We start from the raw sequence: 21,161 nt of genomic DNA on the forward strand, positions 1-21,161 counted from the left end.
GATACCCTCCCTGCATCGCAGACCCGACATCACACTAGCTCATTCACACACGCAGTCATTGGTGGGGCCCATAACACCAACACTCACACGTCTCTCTCACCGAGTCTGCACACACAGGAGGGATGAGTAATTCAAGCGCTGGACATGTGGGGAAATACCTTATAACCTATAGGGAAGAAAAAGTCATTTAAAAATATACATTAACGCCCTTTCGCCTATAGATCCTCAATCCCAAACATCAAGGCACTCCTCCCACTTCAGTCAATGGACCAAATTAGTTGGATTGGTTGATGATGATTTTAGAACCAGCTAAAACACATTTTAAGATTCAGAATCCTTTCCTGCTTAGCTGAAAAACCACAAACTCGTTGTTTCTTATTAATCAATAATAATTTATCTAAATTTCATAAAGCTTTAGTATGCATTTATTTCGTAAAGTTTATATCAAATTTTCAGAAAATCACAGAACTTCATATTTACCTAATCATACTACTCTGGGGTCTTCTAATTCATTGGCTCTGTATAGATCGTCCGTAATAAACCAAAGCTCAGAGTTCTCTGCCTAGCACGTTACAGTCCCAAAGATCGGCAAAGGACCAAAGACGTGCAAGCGTCGGTCAAAAGTTCGCAGTCGTCAAAGAGTCGGACAGCATCCAGGTCATCAAAGTAAGGGTAGGAGGCGGCAAACGACAAGTGACCCTAGTCCCTATTCTGCTAAGCTTTTATAAAAAAAACTTAAACATAGAAGTTACAATTTTAAAGTTTAGAGTGGTCATGATTGGTTGGTTAGAATCGTCTGATGTGTTCCCAGGATTTTAGTACAGTTCAAGGGGTGAGGTCACCGTTAAAAATTGTATCAAGTCGTTCCGGTTCTCTGTAAAAGTTATTGTTCCCCTTTCTTGGAAGACGTCCAATGTGTCATCCTTGTTGGGGTACTGTGTTAAGAGGTCACTGCGAGGATCATGGAAGCGCTCGCGCAGGCGCTGTTTACTCCGCACCACAAGAGAAAATGGCCACTTCATCGTGGAGTCTCGGCAGCCATCTTTGATTTAGGCCCAAATGCTAATTTAAGCGAAACAAACACAAAAGAATAATTAATATAAAGAAATAACAAATCTAATGTTTACCCCTTACTAATCCCTTTATGTGCTTGTATATTTATATTCACCATTTCGATCCTCCTTCTGGGCAACATTACAGAACATTACAAAGCAACATAAATCATGCAATTTTCTAATTACCACATTTACTACTGTTAATATGCGTATATATTTTAGTCATAAAAATTATATTAGCCATGCAATTGCAAATCCCACGTGTAATTTATATTAATAAGAGTTGGTTAATAAACATGCAAACTCATTTAATAATATTATAGTTAATAGATTATTTAATTAGTATTTTTATGCAAAATGGGGGAGGTATACAAAATGTTGTACAACCTGCTCCATCACCTCCTCAATAGATTCCTGTCCTGTCCTCCTCAGTAGATTCCTGTCTCCTGTTAAGACCACTCCCTGGATAGCCGCTTCGCCGATGAAGTCCACGTTCGGGCGCCATTTGAAGAAATAAAAACCTTTTTAGGGGTTCACTGATACACCTGGTCCTTTAACCCAACAAAGAAGAGATTGGCACGGAAGCTGTAATATAAAAATAATGCATTTATTAACCTCACATGAGGGAGACTGCGTCACACAGTACCCTCAGGCCACTGTATGAGACAGTCTAAGGAGTACAGAGAACAGGGGGCTTATATATGCATTTGTTACAAAGTCAGCATAAAACCAAGGGAAGGTCCTGGCACATACAAGAATACTATTTGACTAATATGGGTATACAAAATTTGCTTGCTCAACAAAGTGGGAGGGGAGACTAAACTGCTTACATCAGTAAGAATAGCCTGACTGTTCTACACTAGGAGCAGGTGCATTCTGACAGCTACAGGTCTTTCTGAGCATGTGCAAGGGTCTGGAAGAGGGAGAAAGCACATGGTGAGCACATGGCTAACTAAAATGGCTGCCAGGAACAAAATGGCTTTTAGCTCATGCTAACAGCAATTCCTACAATCTTTAACACTGGGACGGAGAGGACTGACGAGGAGATAATGCCTTGCAGCTTCCATATATCGCAAATTAACACCCCCACATGCCAAGCAGGGCAAGGGTGGCTTACATGTTTCATGCATGTGAATGCTTTTCACCATTTTCAGGAACCAGAAGAAAAGAATATTGTCTCTGAGCTGCTGGAAACAGAGCGGGCCTACGTGAACCACCTCCACCTTCTGGATCAGGTTAGTGATGTTGGATAAGTCTGCTGTGTGACTATTTAAGCCATGTCTAACCTGAGGGACAGCTCTCTCATTGAAAGCTGCAGGTTGTAAGTTCTCTGTGAAAGAATGTCACCAACATGCCCAACTCCAAGTCAATGGTCTTTCATATTACATGATATTCCCCAGGTGGTGGAAAGGACAAGAATACAAAAAGAATATTGGTGTAGAAATGTTGTCAGAATATATATGTATGTATGTGTGCCATGTTTATTTCAACAGGCTGTTGCCTTTTTAATCAATTTATTTGTGAAATTGCGCTGTGAAATTCCCCATTAGCCCTCTTTTTGGCCTAACTCACGTGGCTGGCCGTGAAGTATGGGGGTATTTCACAAGTGCCTCTTTACAACTGCCTGTAAAGCATATTCAAGCCATTTTTCTTGAAAAGTGGTGCCGTAAAATGCACAGTTTCACTCCACTATTTTCAAAATGTTCTCAGGAGACAATCTTCCATAATTCCCCTGGAGCTCCAGGGTCGCTCGCCTCGATCACTGCTTGATGTAGGTGTGCAAAACACATTTACATCTCAACTGATGCAAAGTCCATCAGCACAGCTTGTTTCACCTTGCATTCTCTGAACCTACCACCTCGAATAACAATGGGAGACAAAGGGCGCGATTTCGAGTTTGGCGGATGGCTTACTCAATCAACACTGGTGGATATCCTGTCCGCCGTTTTACAAGTGTTATTGGTAATACAGCAGAAGAGATATCTGATGCGTTTGTGACGGAGTAACCCGTCCGCTAAACTCTAAATCAGGCCCAAATCCTCTTTATGGGAGGATTAACTGAAAAGATTAAAAGCTGATGGTTTCAGTAGCACAGGATGATTATATATCGAGGTCTCCCCACATCATCGAGTAAACAAAGGATGGTCGCCATTGGATGAGTAAAGCCTGAAGCTCAGTAACCATTGGAAAACTTGAGGCAGCGACTTCAATATCATTGGGTGAGTTAATGGGTACAGAACCGATATGAGTGGCCAGTCAAAGGCTTAGAGCTCGGATATCACTAGGAGTGCGAAGAGTCACGGTCTTAAATACCAATGGGTGTTTGGACGCTGACAGCTGCGATGTGGTAAAGCTTATTTTCTCCAACATCTCTTCTATTCACCGGTTCCATGAGCTCTTCATCCTGCCAGAGATTGAACAGCGACTTCTTGGATGGTGAGCCATCAGGAAGCATGAGACAGGAGTAAAGCGTTCCGCAGGGATGGCACAGCTTTTCCTGTAACCTATGGGTCACCCACAATTTCACACCTCACTTATAATTAACCTACTCTTCAAACATTGACAACGCCGTGACAGAGCTCATAATGTGATGCATGTCAAACATATCTTGTTTCTCATGCCTAAGCGTGTCATCTATCCAGAATCCCTTGCTTTGGCTTCCACCTTGCCTGTATCCCATCACCTCACTCCACCTTCAAATACGAATGCGATCTGGAACACACCCATTTTCCTATAGCATGTAGCCCACATTATAGATTTGTCATCCTTGACGCTATATGACATATGTTAATGAGAGAGGAGTCCATTAATCTATGAAAACAAATTACCTCAGTTAAAATGCAGAAGTTTTTAAGTGGCACACCAGCCCATTGATTCAAATCCACACACATATTCATTCGTGGTAACATGATTTTGAGTCCAGTATTGCATACAGTGATTTCAATTTTGTTCACATCTGAGAACCAATCATTGGTAGGCTTGTTTCTAATTTAATACCCAACTTCTCCTCTAAAAGAAAACTAAGGGGACTAACACTGATAGTTTTGGGTAGAGCTAATCATTCCACAAGGGTGACTATAAAACCACCAAAAATGGGCAAGGGGTGATATAGGGGAGCCACATAATTCTTATAGCCCGACATGGAAAGCCTGTGGGAAACTGACATTGTAATACCGACATCGGAAACGCTGTCCTTAAGGGATTATGTGCTCGTTCTGACTGGCCGACGGGGAAAGCCAGCCGGAATAACCGGTTGATTTCACTTCCGACCACCGTCATTGTAATACGGTGGTCGAAAGTGAAACCGGAGCTGTTGGTCGGAAAGCCTCCGATCAACATCATAATAGGGCCCTTAATGAGACTATAGTTGTTTTGTCTCACTCCTTAGCTATTTCCTTAAAGCTATTCAACTTACAAATATTAAAGAATACATTTCAAACTTTGCTGCCCTATTTCTAACTGGACTGCAACCTTTAAAGCAAACTTGGAGTGTTGAAGTGCTTTATTTAAACATTAACCTGCAAAGGTTTTAAAATGAGGGTCTCGTTAAAGCAATAAGGATGGACAACTTTATAATGTTACAGGAAAAATCTTTTGGTTATGTACTTTTTTTTTTGATAACCAAGTTTATTGATTTCATAAGAGCCAACAAGAAAACAATACCAGCTGTTTGTACATTTGGACGCACAGGGCGAATACAAGAGGGTATTACACCTACATTAAGGAACTGATAGGCGAAGCAGAAATAAAGACAGTGGCGCACCCACTCCAAACCTTGAGTATACATTGAAAGAATTAGTCTTCCACCACCCCAACCCATTTGCCCCACATTCTACGGAATTTCTTCGGGCAGCCTCTTGCCTCATATAGGGGTTGCTCCTGGGCGGTGCACCAGTCCACCCTTCTACGCCAGCGCGCCAGGGTGGGGGCAGCTGAGCTCAACCACTTGGCCGCAATGTCTCTTTTGGCCACCATCAGTGCCGTGTTGAGAAAGAGTGTTTCAGCTCTGGATCCATCCAGCCCCTCAGTGATACCTAGCAGGACATTCAGTGGGTTGAGAGGGACTTCCCAGCCTAGAACCTCAGTGAGTTCCCCAGTTACTGACTCCCAGTAGCATGTAATAGCGGAGCAACACCATACCATGTGATAAAAATCGGCTTGTATATGGCTGCAGCGGGGACATGATGCATCAGGTCGGAGCCCAGCGCTATGAAGACGCAGCAGCGTAAGATAGGCAGTGTGAAGGTAGTATATTTGATCCAGGCAAAGCCTTGCTGAGGCCCTGACTGTCTTGGGAGCCATCAATGCGTCCCTCCAATCGGCGTCATATAAAGACCCAAGCCAGCCCTCTCATCTATCCCTGAGGTGTGACAATGTGTTTGGTGTGTTGTTAAGGGAACAATAGATATGGGAGATTCCTCCCTTCCTTAGATTACCGGTCATGGTCTGGGCCTCGGGCGGGCTATAGTCAGGTATGGAGGTGCCATCTGAAACGTGAGACGGCATGTCGTATTTGCAGGTATCGGTAGAACTGGGAGGACTCTAAAGTCATTGTCTTGAAGGAATCAGGTGTTCAACCACCAGATCGGGCGCAAGGACATCAGGAGACTGCCCACCCGCAGCGCCACTGGGGAGTGGTCCGATAAACCTCTAGGGAGGATGGAAACATCTCAAACCGTTCTACAATCCAGAACTGGCAGAAAGAGATGATCTAGTCGTGCGTGCGCGTGATGGGAAGCTGACGTGTGGGTGTAGCATCGAGCTGTCGGATGCCAGAGCCTTCAGGCATCCCCGAAACCCAGGGTGGCAGCCCAGTTCGACAGGAGGGTGGATTGAGTAACTCTGGAGGTGGATGGTGCCGAAGCAGTGTCAAGGTCAGGGTCCATTACTGCATTACTGCAATAAAGTCTCCCCCAATTATGGTCATCCCCAGGGGTAGGGCGGCGACCAGTGTAGCGAGACATTGAAGCGTGGGGGCCAATAGGGAGGAGGTAGAATATACAGTGAGTAAGTTAAGAGTAAGTTAAGAGGCCGGTCCCCGAAGCTTCCCTCCAAGAGGAGAAAACAGCCCTTCGAGTCATGGGTTGCCTTGTTCACCACGAGCGGAAGACCCCGGTGCACCAGGACAGCCACGCGATCCCCAATTAAAACCAGAGTGCCAGACTCCACCATAGCCATAACGTGCCAGGAAGGGGCAATGATTGCCCACCAGGTGAGTTTCTTGGAGCAGCAGGATATCTATAGTGTGATGCGGAGCATAACGCAATAGCCTTGACCTTATCCAGCAAGCCATTAACATTCATGGACATTACGTGGAGCAACGCTTTCTCAGCACGATTGTCAGGCATAGGGAAAATGGGCATAGGGCAAGACACCTAGCACGAGCGGCCAGTGAGGGCAGAGTAACCTAGGTGCGCGGAGTAGTGGGTGCAATTCTACAGAGTGGGGCCTGCTGGTACAATAAACAAACAAAACAACAAAAACATATCGGGACAACAGTCCCCCCTCCCCAACCCAATTCCCCCTCCCCTCCCTACACTTCGAAAATGGAAGCATCTGTCGCCCTAACAGTGAACAAACTGGAAGACCAAACTAAAACACTTGGGAATGGGGAATCGTGGAGGACCCCTCCTCTCAGTAGGATGTTCGTGGTAATGTCCATCGGGAGTAAAAGTTAATAGTTCATGGAAGTGCAGCACCCATCCGCTGCTTAAAGTGCATTTGGAAGGCAAAGATGAGTTCAAGCAAGACCCAGGAGGAGCGTCGGGCTGCGAGAGAGATCAGTGTCAGGTAGATCCAACAGTGATGGTCGAGGTGAGACACCTTCGGGATCTGAGTGGCCCGAGGAACCAGAGTGCCGCAGCGCACGGAGACCACCGGACGGCGCCTCGGACGTCAACTGGTGAGCACGGCCCAATGGTGAATCTGAATGGGCTTGTCTCTGGCCCCGCCACCTGCGGGAGCGGTTAAGCTGTGGCCGAGGGGTCAGGGTATTCCGACTGGCACTTCCAGCACCGTCTACGGGTGATGGGTCACGTGCATTGGGTTTTAAGGGGCATTTTTCTGTCACCCATGTGCAAGGCTTCTTCAGGGGGATCGAAGAAAAGAGTTCTGTTTTGGAACACAATCCGTAGGCGAGCCGGGACGAGGAGCCTGTATTGTATGTTAAGAGCGCACAACTTCTGCTTGACGTCTCCGAAGGAGCGGCGTTGGCCCTGCACCTCGCGAGTATAGTCAGGGAAGATCATGATCGACTGTTTTTTGTACTTGAGATGTTGTTGCTTGCGGGCTTCGGTCAGCACGGAGTCTTTGAAGTTGAGGATCCGCAGTATTATCGGTCTGTGGGGCGCACCTGGTGGCAGCCGAGGCGCAAGCGATCGGTGTGCTCGCTCGATCACAAACCATGGGGAGAGGGAAGCCTCGGGCATCCAGGAGCGCAGCCAGCGTTCCACGAATTCCGCCGCCCGGCCCTGCTCCACACCCTCCGGAAAACCCACCAAGCAGAGGTTGTTGCGGCGGATGGCATTGCGAAGGTCTTGGCGGATGAGGGTCACGTCAACCCGGACTTCAGCAATCTTTCCCTCCACCGAAGTTTGGGAGGTATGGATAGCCTGAAGGATAGTGGACAAGTCTGTAGAAGGAGGGGCTTCCTTGTCTGCGGTACCCCCAACCACCCCGAGTCTGTGGTAGTAAATCAGTCCATCTTTGTCTGGGTGGCGGTGGTCTTCGGTGCTTTATCCCTACCCATGACCTTCGTCCAGGAAGGCAGGAGGTCCAAGCGGAATTCTGGTGCGCAGACGGGAGGAGGGAGAATTAAACGATGAGGATGAGGGCAGAAAGAATTAAACGATGAGGATGAGGGGAGAGAGCCCCTCCACTCCGAACCCTGCCGTCCGATCGATTTTCTTTCTCGAGGCCCCCTCTCGTTTCCCCGGGAGGGGTGCAGACGTGTGGGATCACGCAGACGGACGGACCGGGGCCAGCCCGAAGCCAGAACACAAGGCCGATGAGGAAGAGGAGCAGGGCACGACTCGCCAGACGTGCAGGGAGTCGAGCAATCAGGAGAGGAGGCAGAAAATGAAAGGATCCCCTGTCGCCCGCCACCCGATGTGATGGCCGAGACTCCCGGGAGGCTCCGCTCGCCAGGTACATGGTGACCCACAGGTAGGTGGCAGTCTTTTCACACAGCACCGTCGCGGAGCGGGTCGAATGGTGCTACATAGCGGGAGTCTGGCTCGGATTTGATACACACTCTTCTGTGGTCCTGTGGCCTCGCCAAAGTTTAATGTCTTCCTATCTCTGTCTGGAGGGCAGGGTGTTCAACAGGGCTGAGGGGGATCTCCCAGATCACCACGTGGTCCCACTGTCAGTCTCACCGCAGCCGCCCAGGCACCTCCACCCCCTCGGAGGTAGCAGAGTGGATATCTCTCATCAGTGGGGATCGGGGGCAAGGCCCAGGGCATGGGCCGTCGCAGCGTCCCTCCAGTGCCAGCAGGAGCGTGCAGGGCCGTGAGTTCCTGAGTCCGATACCCCGGCAGGGATCGTGGTGCTGGAGTTGAAGAGAGAGCAGGGGAGGGAAACCCCCTGCGGGGTCTCCCTGCCTGGTCGTGACAGGCGGTCTCCCCCGCAGGAGACGCAGCAGGTTGCCGCAGGGCTACCGAGCCTTTACTCTGCTCACACTAGGATTGGGAAGCTGCGAGGAAAGTGGGCCTCCCCACCTCTGCGTGTCGCAGTTCGCCGGACCCACCGCGTCTGTGGAGGCTCAGCAGGCAGGTGCCTTCGGTCTGCTTCATCGGCTGTATGGGTTCTCTTGCGCGGGACGCCACGGCGTCGCTCCTGTGCCAGCAAAAGCAGGAGCGTGCAGGATAGTGTGCTCTGGGAGCAAACACCCTCCAGGGACTGCGGCGCCCTGGGGCAGGAATTGAAGAGCGGGGGGAGGGAAACCCCCAGTGGGGTCTCTGCTGCCCGATTGCGACAGCCAATCTCCCCCGCCGGTGGCGCCACAGGCTGCCACAGGGCTATCGGGCCTCCGTTGCACCCTGCGTAGGATTGTCGGCCGCAAGGAGGGCAGGCTTCCTCACCTCTGTGTGACGCAGTGTGCCGGACTCACCATGTCCATGGAGGCACAGCAGGCGGGCTTCTCCCACCTGTTTCGGCAGCTGGACAGGATCCCCCACTAGGAGCGGTGGGCGCCCGCAGAGGCCGAGCTGACGTCTCGCCCTCCCACAGGGCCCTCAGGGCCGGAAGGACGTCCTCAGTCCACGGGGCCTCGGTAGCAGGGTTTTCAAGGGAGGCCCTCCGCCGCTTGGGCTGCGACCGTCTTCCCGGGGGCTGCCACCCGCCTCCTGCCCCCTGCAGAACTAGCTCAGCACACTAGGCCGTAAGAATCAGTTCGGGGCGGGACCCGCAAGTCTCTGGGCAGCCGGCCATGGAGAGCGCGGACCCCTTATCCTCGCTCAGCAGTCTTCAGCTGCCTCAACACAGCCGCGAATCCGCCAGCATGGCCACCGGGCTCAGCCGTGGCGGGGTGCGTCTCGGCAGGGAGAACCGCTGGCCGTAGGCACCAACGATTAGGGTCCAAACATATCCTGGTGGGTGCCGCCATTTTGACTCGGGCCATGCAGGAGGCAAGCACCAAATCTGCCACTCCGGTGAGTGCCGCTGTGGTTCCCTGTTATCAGCAGGTCGCTGGGAGGGTGCTTAATCGCTGGCAGTGGGTTAGGGAACAGGATGGGCACGGATGGCGACGGACGGCAGAGCGGATGATGGAGGGGTCCAGAGCACTCTCAAAGTGCGACTGCCATCTTGACGCTCCAAGCCACCTGGTTATGCACCTTTATTAAAGATAGATACCATCAAATAATTTCTAAACATAGATTTAAAAGAGCAAACCCTTTAAGAAAAAGTCAGTGTGTTATTCGTGTCCCTTTAAGATGTAATTTCCAGTTCAGACTTCTTGTGTGTATTTATATCGAGTGACAGCTTCTAAATTCACATCCCTCAGATGCAGCTATAGGTATGCTTTTCATTCAAAGGTCATTGTCTGAGACTAATTCATGTTAACTGTCAAGCAAGTATCCTGCAGTACTACTAAAATGTATCTGGGTGATATTGCAGTCCTTTCGTTTATGGTTTAGTAAGAGGAAATCGTCTCCATAGATGCCAGAATAAAGTAACCTGAAATCCGAATCCAGCGGGAGCAATTAACTTTTCCACACTTTTTTGTCTGCACGGGCAATCACAAAGATGGGATTATATTGGTTAGCAGTAGACCTGGGGATGGAGAATAGGGAAGGAGAGAAAACAGAGTCTAGCTATGTCGACCCTGGCTCATCACTCTTCTGCTGACTGACATCTGCGGCTGGTAGTGGATATCTAAATACAAGGTAAAGATCCCAGTGCCTGTATTCAATCTCTAGCACTTGTTACAACGAATATTACACCTTCTGTCTCAGACTCTCACTGACTTTAGTGGAACTCAGACATGGCTGGAACTGAAAACATAAATATCAATGGAATGACCACTATTCAGGTTTCAGATTAATTTTACCACTTTCTCTGACAAAGGTACCTAAGAGCCTTCTGTTTTTGTGAGTCATGCTCTTTGGTTCTGATATACATTTAAGGTTTTTGGTTTTTCTATATGGCTCTGATATACATTTAAGTTTTTTTAATGAACTGTAATATACAGTCAGGATGTATTTATTTTTGTGGCTGTACTAAGAACACATCACAATACAGGTGAGATGCACATGTTAGTATACGCATCATGCAGCCTTTACAACTTGTGAATCTTATTTTGAGCAATGTAATTTACAGTTCTCCTTCCTATGCTGTGTCTCCTTGTGGTCCCAATGTGGCTGGTGTTCAGATCAAAGGGTTAGTTTGCTTTGAGAAAAAGTCCTCTGTACACAGCCACTGGTGGGTTCTCTGGACCCTCTCAGTCCCGCCAGTATTTGCATTAAATTAATTACGTAATCATTCTAAAATTAATTTACATAACATGTTTGAAGGGGAAGTGGTACTAATCAATATTTGCACCTTGATGAACATAAATACACGTGGGATTAAACTGCTAATTGCATGGCAAAGTTAAATAATTAACAATGGTTCGTAAACTAACTTGTGTTAAAATAGTAAAATTGCATGGTTTATATTGCTTCGTGATTGTATTGTGGCTTAAAGTTATCGTATGGTAAGTATTATCGCTTTAAATGTTGCTGCAGCTAGGAAGATACTAATATATTGGGATTAGTGTGGGTTTGAACATTAGAACCTTCATTTCTATATTTTAAATGTCTATTTTCGCTTAGTTAACAATCGGGCCTACCTGGCCGCAGTACTCAAGATGGCGTTCTCTGAAGCAGATGCCACCATGTAAGCACGATGATTTCTGCGCATGCCCAGATAGCTCTGGAGATCACGAGGTGAAATGAACTCCTGACATCGTGTTCCCTGCCAAGGTCGATGTGTTGTGGACTTGACCGCAAGTCAGTAGATGACCGTATGAGAACCATGGAAGAGACAAAGAATGAACCTGTCAATAGGACCCTTTTGCCTTGAAAAGATACATTTGCTGGTCCCCGCATAGGAATCGGAAGGCCCATCATAATTTGTGAACTCCTGTGCCAAGTCACTATGCAGAACAAGTTTGCACTGGGAAGAATGCAATGAACTATTGAAAACCCGAACTGTCCAATCAGAAAATTTGGTCTGCCCCTAAAGTTGCCATATTTTGTATGAAGTAAGGCAAGAAAATGTATAATAACCCCTCATCTGTCATTACGGGGGTTGTTGTTTCGGGAGGAGTTCGAGAGTTGCAGTTGGAGTTGTGCTTGCATTTGTCTCTGGGTTATTCTTTGAGAGGGAGTTCTTGTTGGGAGGTTGTTCCTTTTTCAAATTTCCCGACTTTTCCTATTTTTTATTAAGTTCTATGCTGCCAGTCTGGGTGTGGAGTTAATCCATGCTGCGGATTGATGTATGGACATTGCTGAATCTCAGATATCCTGTATTTTTCTCTTGATCTCTTGATGAGGGTCAGACTGCCTGTCTGAGGGAGTCTTTACTTGAGAATGAGGATAACTCCCTATTCGATCTGAAGTTCTAATCGCCTGTTCATTGGTAAATGATTTACTGCATTTTTTCTAAATGTTTAATTACTCTTTAATACATCTGAGTTTCAAATTATGAGCTGTAGTAAATATATGCAAGATTAAAGGATTGATTAATGATTTAGATAAACAAAATTGAAATAACAAGAAATGAGTTTGTGGTTCTTAAATTAATGACTGAAGATATCAAATGTTCTCTAGACTTTAATTGTGTTTTAGCTGGTTCTAATTCACCATCAACCAGTCCAACTAGTTGGTCCATCGACCAAACAGTGGAGTGCCTTGATGATAAAGTCAGAATTCAGAAAGTGTATATAGAATGTATATATAAAGTAGTAAGAAAATTAATACTGATAGATAATAAAGTACCCACATGTCCAGCAACCCCTTCTCCTGTGTACAGATTAGAGTTAGTTTTGTGTGGATGTGAAGTGTGTTGGTGTTATGGGCCCGACAAATGAATGTATGAATGAACCTTTGTGAATAAGAATCTGTGGCATAAGGAGAATATGTAAATGTTTGTCCCTTGCGCTGGATCAGTAGTTCTTGGTAGCAGAGATGATGGTTTCTATTGTATTGGTTTGGTGATTATTGCTTTATATTTAACACTTTATGTTGAGTATTGTTTATGTTAAGTGTAGTTGGAAATTTGAAGCTTCTGGGAAGTAGAGAGTGGATTTATGTGGCAAGAGAATTCACATGGAATTGAACATTGTCTGGTTTCAAGAATTGTGATAACACGGAATTGTGTTATGTTAGGGAAATATCCGTATGAATGTGTGTGAGTGGAATAGCAATAGGTTTCCTTGTGACACTCTGGCCTTAATTCTCAGGAGCATTGTAGTCTCCACATGTGTTTTATCCCCAGAGAAACAGGGTTGCCTTTTGCTTGTTAGAAGGGTAAGGTGGAGGGAAGTGCTACTTTATCGGCGAAACAAAAAATTCTGTGGTAGGGTAGAGGTAGGCACTGCCTACTGGAAAGACAGAATTCTTGTGTAAATGAACAAAGCTATCTCTTTGGTTTAGCGAAACGGGCAATGGAGATGTGTTTATGTTGTTACTAACAGATTTTGATTAAACAAAAACTTAAGAAAAGTTTGCCGATAAATTTTGTAAAGGAGGGGTCAGCAAGAGCAGGAGTAGTGGAAAACGCTGACGACAGAAAGACCGCGCTGGGATTGGTCAGCTGTGGAAAGACAAAGCTTTCACTGATTGGTGCGTTAGTGTGAGACGCGCTAGGATTGGAGCATTACAAGAGTGACGTAGACGCTCTGGATTGGTGCGTTAGTGTGAGTCGCACTAGGATTGGTCAGAAAAACTGAGAAGCCGTGAGAAGGTGAATTGCGGAGCTTCATTGATTAAGAGTTTGACAAATAAAATAAGATGTATTACAATCCACCTGAAAAGGAGAAAAAGTCATGGTTTGGAAAAATCAAGACCTATTTAAGAAAGATAAGCTGATTGTAACTAGAGAAAGACAGATACTTCCTCCACCAAAAACACCTGCATCCTTTATGGTGGCAAAATATGGTTATCATACATGCATATGGTTGGAAAATTGGGTAAAGTATACCAAAGATGATGAAGTACTAGCCTTTCCGGAGAATGGTTCATTTAGTCTAGCTGTACTACGAAATTTGAGGGCTAGAATGATAAGATTGGAACCAAAACCTAGACCTACCCAATTTGAGGCTTTGACTGAATGGGAAGAAGAGATGTATAAAAGAGAAAGGCATCGCAGTGGAAGAAGGTATAACTATATGTTTGGTAGATATTATGGTCAAGAAAGCCGTGATGACAGAATGAGAAGATGGCGTAATGCGAGCATGATTGAAGGCATATTTCCTCTGAGAAGTGCGGGAGATACAGGTGGTAGAAAATGTACGGAAAAAAGAAATAATACGGAGTCAGAAGGTTATAGATATGGAGTGAGTGAATCTGAGGATGAAGTGCTGGAGGACATTTTTTATTAAAAAAACACCTCCATATCAACAGGATTCTGCGATGGTGACACCAAGTGCGCCGCCAAAGGAAACTGTAACAAATAAAAGTTTTGAACAAATGCACAGCTTAAAGTAGCGGAGCGACAAGAAGCCCAGTTAATTGAACAAACCAGTGGAATAGGGCAAGCAAGACCAAAACCTAATATTGGAAAGGGAAAAGGGCAGATTAGCATAGATGAAGCTAAAAATAAGTGGCCATGTCATAATTGCGGAAGTTAGGAAATTGGAAATCCGAGTTGCGGAGGTGGGTGGCAAGATGGCGGCTGGTCAGCCGGCCGAGTGAGCTGGGGTCGGAGTACTCTCCTGGACAACTCCTCCCGTCTTTGATGCTTTGCTGAGGCCTGCCGGTTTTCCCTGTCGGAATGGTCTGGCGCTGGGTGCTGCTGCTACGGAAGGATTCTCAGCGGTTGCGCTGTGTGACCCGGGCGGGTCTTCTCGGGGCTGCGGTGCTTTTCGGGCATCCTCCTTGCATTGGCTCTGGAATGGCACTGAAGACAGCGCCAAGGAATGCCAAGACTCGCGGGGGCATCAGCAGCCCTGTAAGGGTGGGAAAAGATGTGTTACCTGCGGTCGGCTGGCGGAGCGGCTCGATGCCTGAATTAGCGCCGAACCAAGGGAAGCAGACGGTCCATTCCCTTTTTAAAGCACAGATATCAAAAAGCAGAAAAACAGGGGATCTGCAGCCTGGAGAGATTGAGCCTGACAAAAAGGAGCATGTTTCTGTCTCTCTTACCGGGGGCCCGGATACCGCAATGGCTGATCCTAGTTCAGGTAGGAGCTTCTTACCTGCTTCACATTGTGCGCTGTTGAAGGTTGGACCAAAGCAATTGACTACTTCTGGGTGCATGGACAAAAGTTTTGGTACTATTAGTGTGGCAGCAACCCCAGGAAAGGAAAGTGAAGTCAGCGAGTCTAATGAGGAAGCTAACGCACCTGGTAGGTGTATTATGGGAATTGCAGTCCCCTCGATGGCCAGACAGGGGGATGGAAAAATGAATGGCAATACTAACCTTTGCAGTAAGACTGGTAGTAATAGAGGTAACCTACAAGGGGCTTATCAAGCTGAAAGCGTCTTAGAACTCGGCAAAGAAAATGAAGCTGGTGACAAGTTTAACTTAATGTCTGATCCATCCTCATCTGAAGAAGGAATCTTGAGTAAAGACTGGGTTGATGAAGACAGCGATACCGCAGGTTGGCTTGATGAGGGGGGGAATATGGAAGATAAGTCCTTTTCTAGGTTAGGAAATGTGCGGACAATGAAAAATCAGTGGAACCCTAAAGAACCCTTGCAAAGTAAGGTGCAGGATCCCGTGGGTGCATTGGCACGGGATTATTCTTTTACGGCCCAAGTTGGTAATGATTCCCACCTGAAAAAAGCAACCCCGCCGCAGCGATCGCGTGCTCAAGCCAGGATATCCCCAAAGAGACACTGGATGCTATTTATCAGATTATTATGGTCCATCGGGCGGAAACTAGTGCGGAAAGTTGTCTTACTCAAGGGGCCTGCGGTAAGTTGCAAAATTCTATTAGAAGGGTAGCTAAGGCCTGTTTAGATATAGCAGCTAGGACCGGAGAGACTGAGGAGAGAATTTCTAAGCTTGAAGATGACCTAGCTGCGCAAAAGGGTGTGACGGAAACAATTAGAGGGCAGAAGGATGATATAGCCTGGAAACTTTCTGATTTAGAAAACCGGATGAGAAAGAACAATCTCCGAATTCTTGGTATTCCAGAGGGTTTAGAAGGTGTGGACACCAGGCAGTTTGTCGTAGAACTTTTTACAGAGGCATTTCTGGAACTAAAACACTGGGAGTGGAAAGTTGAAATACAGCGAGCTCACCGTTTTCCTTTTAGGCAGCGCCAGCATTGAGGACAAACCAATGTACAACCCCACGCAATCTTGATCTCATTCAATAATTTTTTAGCCCGAGAGGCAGTGTTTGATTTGGCCAGGCCCAATAGGAAAAGATTTGGGAAGGGGTGCAAATTTTTTGTAAGGCCAGATTTTTGCCAGGCTAGGGTTGAGCCAAGGTGGCAGCTACGCTCGCTGATGCCTCTGTTTCAGGCAAAGGGGGCACAAGTGTTCCTGTTCAATCCAGCTAAGTTAAAAGTTCAGTATCAGGGGCAGATGAAATTCTTCGTATCCGAGATTCAAGCAAAAGAATTCCTGCATTCAATTCAGGGGGCCAAATAGGAAGGGATACATCTCCCCTGAGCGATGCAATATTTTTTGAGTTTACTGTGTCTGTGCTGGTTTGGTCTTAAGCTTAGCCGTTTTTTAACTATAGCTGATCCACAATATATATATATTATGATTGTTTTTCCCTTTCCCCTTTTTTTAATTTTTTTATTTTGTTGTCTAAGGGAGGGTCAGTCCCAGGGGGGCTCCTAGCTCCTCATCACTAGGGACCTTAGGACCTTTTGCCGTGTGTAGTGGATGGAGGGAGGGTAGGTGGGGATCCTGGGGGTAGGGAAGGAGAGGGGGGAAGGAGTTCGGGGAGGGAGCGGATTGGAGAGGTAGGGGAGGGTAGGGGGTGAGTGATGATTTTTTTTATGTCAGAGATGTGAACAAACTACAGCTGAAGGAAGCCTTTTATTTCTTTTTTTATATCTGATTTATAAGAATGTTGAAATTGTCAGAATTTGTATTCAGGGCTCTTTTGGAAAACTGATAAGTAATATATGCTGTGGTGTCCGAAAAGCCTTCATAAGGGTACTGGGCCTTCTTGCAGGGATTTTTGTAAAGAATAATTGCTAGCATTCGCATAGCTACTATAAATATTTGTGGCCTCAATGATGGGAGCAAAAGAAGAAGGGTGCAAGAAGGCCTTCAATTTCTATGAGCGGATCTGGTCTGTATGCAAGAGACGCATATAGCCTGCAAAGATTTATTTTAAAATACTTGACACTATAGGGTTTAAACGGATTGCACATACGTCTCAGGATTGTAGGACCAAGGGAGTTGCAGTGTTGTGTAAAGATGGAAGCATTACCTGTGAGAAAAAGATTGTTGATAAGCTTGGAAGGTGGATAATTATGGAAGTTAAGTACGGGACTGGGATATTTACTCTATGTTCAGTATATGCCCCTGTTTTAGATTATCCTTCAATTTTGGCCTATTTATCTACGGAGCTCCCCTCTTGGCCCACTCCCTATTTGGTATGTGGGGATCTAAATGTGAACGGGTCTAGGGGGATGGATTGGGTAGCAAGTACAAACCGCAAGCCGCAAGTATGTAAGGCACTAAAAGATTTATTAAGAGATATAGGCCTGATTGATGCATGGCCTAATCTGAGGGGGACCGATCCGGGGTTTACCTATTACTCTGCTCCCCATCAAAAACTGGCCAGGTTGGATTATTTTTTGGTGTCACCATCCATTCTAGAGGAAGTTAGAATAAAAATATTTCCCAGGGTAATGTCTGATCATAACCCTGTAGTATTTGAATTTTCTTCAGTTGGGGTAGTAAGGCCACGGAAAAAATGGACGTTTGAAAGGGCGTTTCTTCTTGACCAAGAGTATACAAACCATATGAGAGGGTGGATACGTGAATTTTTTTGATTTAATAAAGACAGTGCAACCCCAGGAATGGTATGGGATGCGTTTAAAGCTTCAGTTAGAGGGGAGACCCTGAGGTTTAGTATTAATAAACAAAAGAAAAGCTCTAATCAAATTAAATGCTACTTTCAGAAATTAGCTTGTTTGGAGACTGAATTAATCTCTGGGTTGAATAATGGCAGCGATCTATCTACAATTTCAGATTCAATTATGGTAACTAAAGCTGCCCTAAATGATTTTTATATTGGCAAACTGTCCGGCAAGTATCTTGTTAAAAAGCAGCAGTGCTATGAATATAACGAGGCAGTAGGCCAACTGTTGGCAGTCAGGTCCAGACAACCGATTTTGGCTGGCTATATTAAACAAATTGAGAATATGCAGGGGGACATACTGTCTGATGACGGCGAGATTAGAGAAGCCTTTAAAGAATATTACGGGGCACTTTACACTGCAGCAGTCCCACTCGTCGAAAATGAGATTATGTATGATTTTTTACCCAAGGTGAAGCTATCACAAGAGGAGGCCCTTTGAAATATCTCAGGAAGAACTTCAGGAGGCACTGTATGATCTCCCGTCAGCCAAAGCCACAGGCACGGATGCTATACCACTGGAGTTTTATAAAACCTTCTTTAACGAGATTGCTCAAGAGATTTTGGTTTTGTTCAAAGTAATCAAAGGGGGGGGGCTATTCCTCCGGCCTCATGGGGGATGGCAAACATCATTATTTTTTTAAAGAAAGGCAAGGATCCTCTGAACATGGCGTCCTGTAGACCAATAACATTATTAAATAGCGATGCTAAATTATACTCAAAGATCCTCGCTTCACGTCTGAATAAGGTTATGCAGTATTTAGTATCAGAATGGCAGCATGGGTTTATTCAGGGCAGGGGGACTGAAGATCATATTAGGCGGCTCATCTCTTTATTCGAAGCTGCAGATGTATTAAGATTACCCATGGCAGTAGCCTTTTTAGATGCCGAAAAGGTGTTTGACCGCGTGTCTTGGAGTTATCTATGGGGATGTATGGAAGCTAATAATTTAGGTGTGGGGTTCTTTAAGGCGATAAAGGCTCTGTACTATAAACCTACAGCACAGCTTCAGCTCATGGGTGGAATATCGGAGCCTTTCGCGATTACAAGAGGCACAAGACAGGGGTGTCCATCTTCCCCCTTGCTGTATGCGCTATATATCGCTATATATCGACCCCTTTCTCAGGCGTCTCGAAGCCTCAGTTAACATCTCCCCTTTTAGTTTATTTGGTAGAGACACAAAACTATTGGCATATGCCGATGATGTGGCTGTTATTACCTCTGAGTTAGGGAACACTTTGATTGAAGTTGAGACATTGGCTGAGCAATTTGGGTCGTTGTCTGGTTATCGCCTTGATACGGAAAAGACTCGGATTTTGGTCAATAAGCATGTGTCTTTTGTTGATAGTGGGATTGTGGAAGAGGCTGTATATCTGGGCATACGAGTAAGAGTTAAGACTGAGGATGTGGTGGAGGCAAACCTTACCCCTATAATAGGTCAAATTAAGAGGGATATGGGCCGCTAGAACAATCTAAAATTATCTATAATCGGCAGATGCAACTTGATTAAAATGGTGATTCTGCCCAAACTGTTATATATTTTCCATACAATACCTTTGGAAATACATAATGCATGGTTTGGGCAGATTGAAAGGGAAATAGCCAGATTTATATGGTCGTATAAACGGACTCGATCAAATATTTTTCTAACTCTTCCTAGGGAAAGGGGCGGCCTTGGTCTACCTAATTACAGGTTGTATTATTTAGCAGCATCTTTAAAATATTATTGGCCATTGTTTTGTGCTATGGAAAATAGAGCTACCTACTCTAACTACGTGCCCTCTATATTCGAGAATTTGATAGGCTCATGTGCCAATGTCTGCTTGTTAAAAATATATGAGCCTAATTATTTTAAAAAGACTCGTTTTAAGACCCTTATTGCAGCTTATCGAAATTGGGCCTGGATTAGAATGAAAATAGGACTCGGGAGGTGTAGCAGGTATACTCCATTATTGGATAACAATCAGATACCGGCAACCTTGGCAGATGAATATTTACAGAGGTGGGGGAGAGCAGGTGTTTTTAGGATAGGGGATCTAATGGCTGGGGGAAATTTGGCTTCCTTCGATATAATTATGGCTAGATTTAACATCAATCATAGGGACGTTTTTAAGTTTCTACAGATAAGGGATTTCCTCCTCAAGAAGACTGGTGGGACATTAAGCTTCTCAGTGATTCCATTGTTAGAAGCTCTTACGGGTATATGTCCCCCGTCAATCTCATCAGTGTATAGTATACTTTTTGAGGGGGTAGATGATGATATTGAAAAGCACTCTATAAAATGGCAGGACAGGCTGGGTGTAGCTGTGTCATGCTTTACTAAATCTATTGAAATTGCGAATGCTGTGGTATACACAGCGAACTTACGGGCCCAACATTTTAAAACTCTTTATGATCTTTATATTACCCCGGCAAAAATGATTAAATGGGACGGCACAGAGGGTATTCATTGTTTTAGGTGCAAAGTACAAGGTGCGGATATGGTTCATATATTCTCTACGTGCCCCAAGTTAGATATTCTAAGAGGTGAGGTCTCGGGATTTCTGCAGCATGTTTTAAAAAGAGAAATCCAGCTGACTCCCCAGCCTATGCTATTAGATGTAACTATACCAGAAGATCTATGTAAGGAGTTTTTGTTTATTGCTATGTCTGTGTATAGACTATGTGTTGCCTCAGCCTGGCTAGATCCTCTTCCTCCATCCCTGGGGCAATGGAAAGCTCGCCTTTTACATATCTTTAGTATGGAAAAAGCATTATATGCACAAAAGGGAAGGAAAGGGAGAGCTTTAGGGCTTAAAATTTGGAGCCCGCTGAATGATTGGGTGGAAGGATTAAGTTAGGGAAAATAAAAAGCAGGCCGAATGGGCTGATTAATATTGAATTTTCTTATGTTCATGTGTAGAAATGTAAATATGCTATGATTAGGAAAAGCAATTCTGTGTAAACATGTCAATTTTTTCTAGGGTTCATTACCTTCCTTCTCCTGTATGTTTGTTCGTACAAGAAATAAAATAAATAACTATTAAAAAAAAAAGGAAACCCAAGTGTAAATTGCCACCAAAACCTAATGGTGATAATTCATCATTAAATCCACAGGTGCAGAATGAGGTGAGTTGCCAACCACCGCGACAGCAGCAGGTTGTTACCCAACAGTGTCAGGTGTCAAAGCCACCTTTTGGGAAAAAGGGGGTGGTGATGGACAGAGTTTCCGAATGATGCAGAATACTCTTACCAAGTCAAGAGATCATGGTTTTAATCCATCACCGTTTTTTAGCTCACTGCACCATCCCAGCTCAGAACCTGGCTACATGCAAATTAGTCTGTACCTGTCCCAGTGCATGATGGGAA

At 45.5% G+C, this 21,161-nt stretch overlaps 1 protein-coding gene across 1 annotated transcript in view; it reads left to right on the forward strand.

Moving 5' to 3' along the window:
- Positions 1–21,161, forward strand: part of LOC146871312 (FYVE, RhoGEF and PH domain-containing protein 2-like) — a 385,168-nt gene that overhangs the window by 226,106 nt on the left and 137,901 nt on the right. The window contains exons 4-6 of the mRNA XM_085646736.1: positions 2,163–2,290; positions 2,456–2,517; positions 3,393–3,491. Coding sequence (XP_085502862.1) covers positions 2,163–2,290; positions 2,456–2,517; positions 3,393–3,491 — 289 coding nt within the window. The remainder of the gene's footprint in view (positions 1–2,162; positions 2,291–2,455; positions 2,518–3,392; positions 3,492–21,161) is intronic.

The sequence above is a fragment of the Triturus cristatus genome, chromosome 1_1 (genome assembly GCF_964204655.1).
Source record: "Triturus cristatus chromosome 1_1, aTriCri1.1, whole genome shotgun sequence".
NCBI lineage: Eukaryota > Metazoa > Chordata > Amphibia > Caudata > Salamandridae > Triturus > Triturus cristatus.